This window comes from Propithecus coquereli, unplaced genomic scaffold, assembly GCF_000956105.1.
Source record: "Propithecus coquereli isolate 6110/MARCELLA unplaced genomic scaffold, Pcoq_1.0 Scaffold53, whole genome shotgun sequence".
Taxonomy (NCBI): Eukaryota; Metazoa; Chordata; class Mammalia; order Primates; family Indriidae; genus Propithecus; species Propithecus coquereli.
The window spans coordinates 7702964-7704200 of record NW_012151174.1 but is presented as its reverse complement, the minus strand read 5'-3'; the positions used below and the strand labels follow the sequence as shown (position 1 = coordinate 7704200).

General features: G+C 57.8%; 1 protein-coding gene across 1 annotated transcript in view; it reads left to right on the top strand.

The window, feature by feature from the left end:
* The first annotated feature begins 780 nt into the window (after nucleotides 1-780).
* The window catches only part of LOC105820517 (putative tripartite motif-containing protein 75), a 2156-nt gene continuing 1699 nt past the window's right edge, over nucleotides 781-1237 (top strand). Inside the window, exons 1-2 of the mRNA XM_012657001.1 lie at nucleotides 781-839; nucleotides 895-1123. Coding sequence (XP_012512455.1) covers nucleotides 781-839; nucleotides 895-1123 — 288 coding nt within the window. The remainder of the gene's footprint in view (nucleotides 840-894; nucleotides 1124-1237) is intronic.

Below are 1237 nucleotides of genomic sequence, written 5' to 3'. Positions count from 1 at the left end.
TGAGCCACCGCGCCCAGTCCCGAGTTTTATTTATAGTCAATTCGTATGTTCTAAATGTTATCTCCTGAGTTTCTTTTCACAAATAGGTAGGTCTTCTATGGCATATTCAGCTATGTAGAGAAGCAAGGCTGAAAAAAGCAAACCAAATTTGGAAAATGTGAATTCTGAGCCATCGGAAATTGGCCAGGCATGTTGGCTCAGGCCCGTGATCCAAACACTCTGGGAGGCCGAGGTGGGAGGATTGCTTGAGGTCAGGAGTTTGAGACCAGCCTGAGCAAGAGCGAGACTGTGTCTCCACTAAAAATAGAAAAAACTAGCCAGGTGCAGTGGCGTGAGCCTGTAGTCCCAGCTACCCGGGAGGCTGAGGCAGGAGGATCGCCTGAGCCCAGGAGTTTGAGGTTGCTGTGAGCGAGGCTGACGCCACGGCACTCTAGCCCGGGCAACGGAGCGAGACTCTGTCTCAAAAAACAAAAAAAAGAAAACACATAGCTTATTTTAAGGCCCCAAACTGACGAGGGCTTTCCTTAAGTTCTTCTACATTCTTCCCCAAAACCAAAGTTTAAAGGGAGGTTATTATCCTCATTTACCTGGTTCCAAGAATGTAGGATGTGAAGTAAATTTCTCCAAGTTACAGAGACAGCGACCAGGGCTGCACCGTGGCTTGGGCGCGGATGTGGCTCCCAGCCTCTGCCATTCCCGGCCGGCCGGGGTGACCGGCAGGCGGGTGGACGCGGGTCCTGGTGCCGGCGGGAGTGCAGCGGTAGAGAAAGGCCCGGAATGATGGGAACGGAGACCGGGAAAGCGGAGGACGACCTGTGCTCAACCAAGATTCGGCAGAGGTAGGACCTCCTGAAATAGACTCGGGATTTCGCTGTTTGGTTTGGTTTTCCAAAGCAAAGCAGCATCTTCTCGCCCGCAGCCACTGCTGACCGGAGGCGACGCTGTCTTCCCGGCCGAGCGGCCGCTGAGCCGGCTCGTCGTCGTCGTCGTCGTCGCCGCGCAGCCGGCGAAGAGCGGGAGCCCCGCGAGCTGCGGCCGGCCCGGCCGTGCGACTCCCCGGCAGCCGGAATTCGAGGCCCGGAGGACTCCGGACTCCAAGAGCTGCCGCCACCGGGAGGAACCAGTGGGACTACGGTGACATCGTCCCTGTCGCCAGGAAGGGCGGCGAGATCTGCGGGCGTTTCTGCTTCTCACGGGGCCCCGAGAGCCGGCGCCCGCGGAAAGCCCGCCTCAGCCC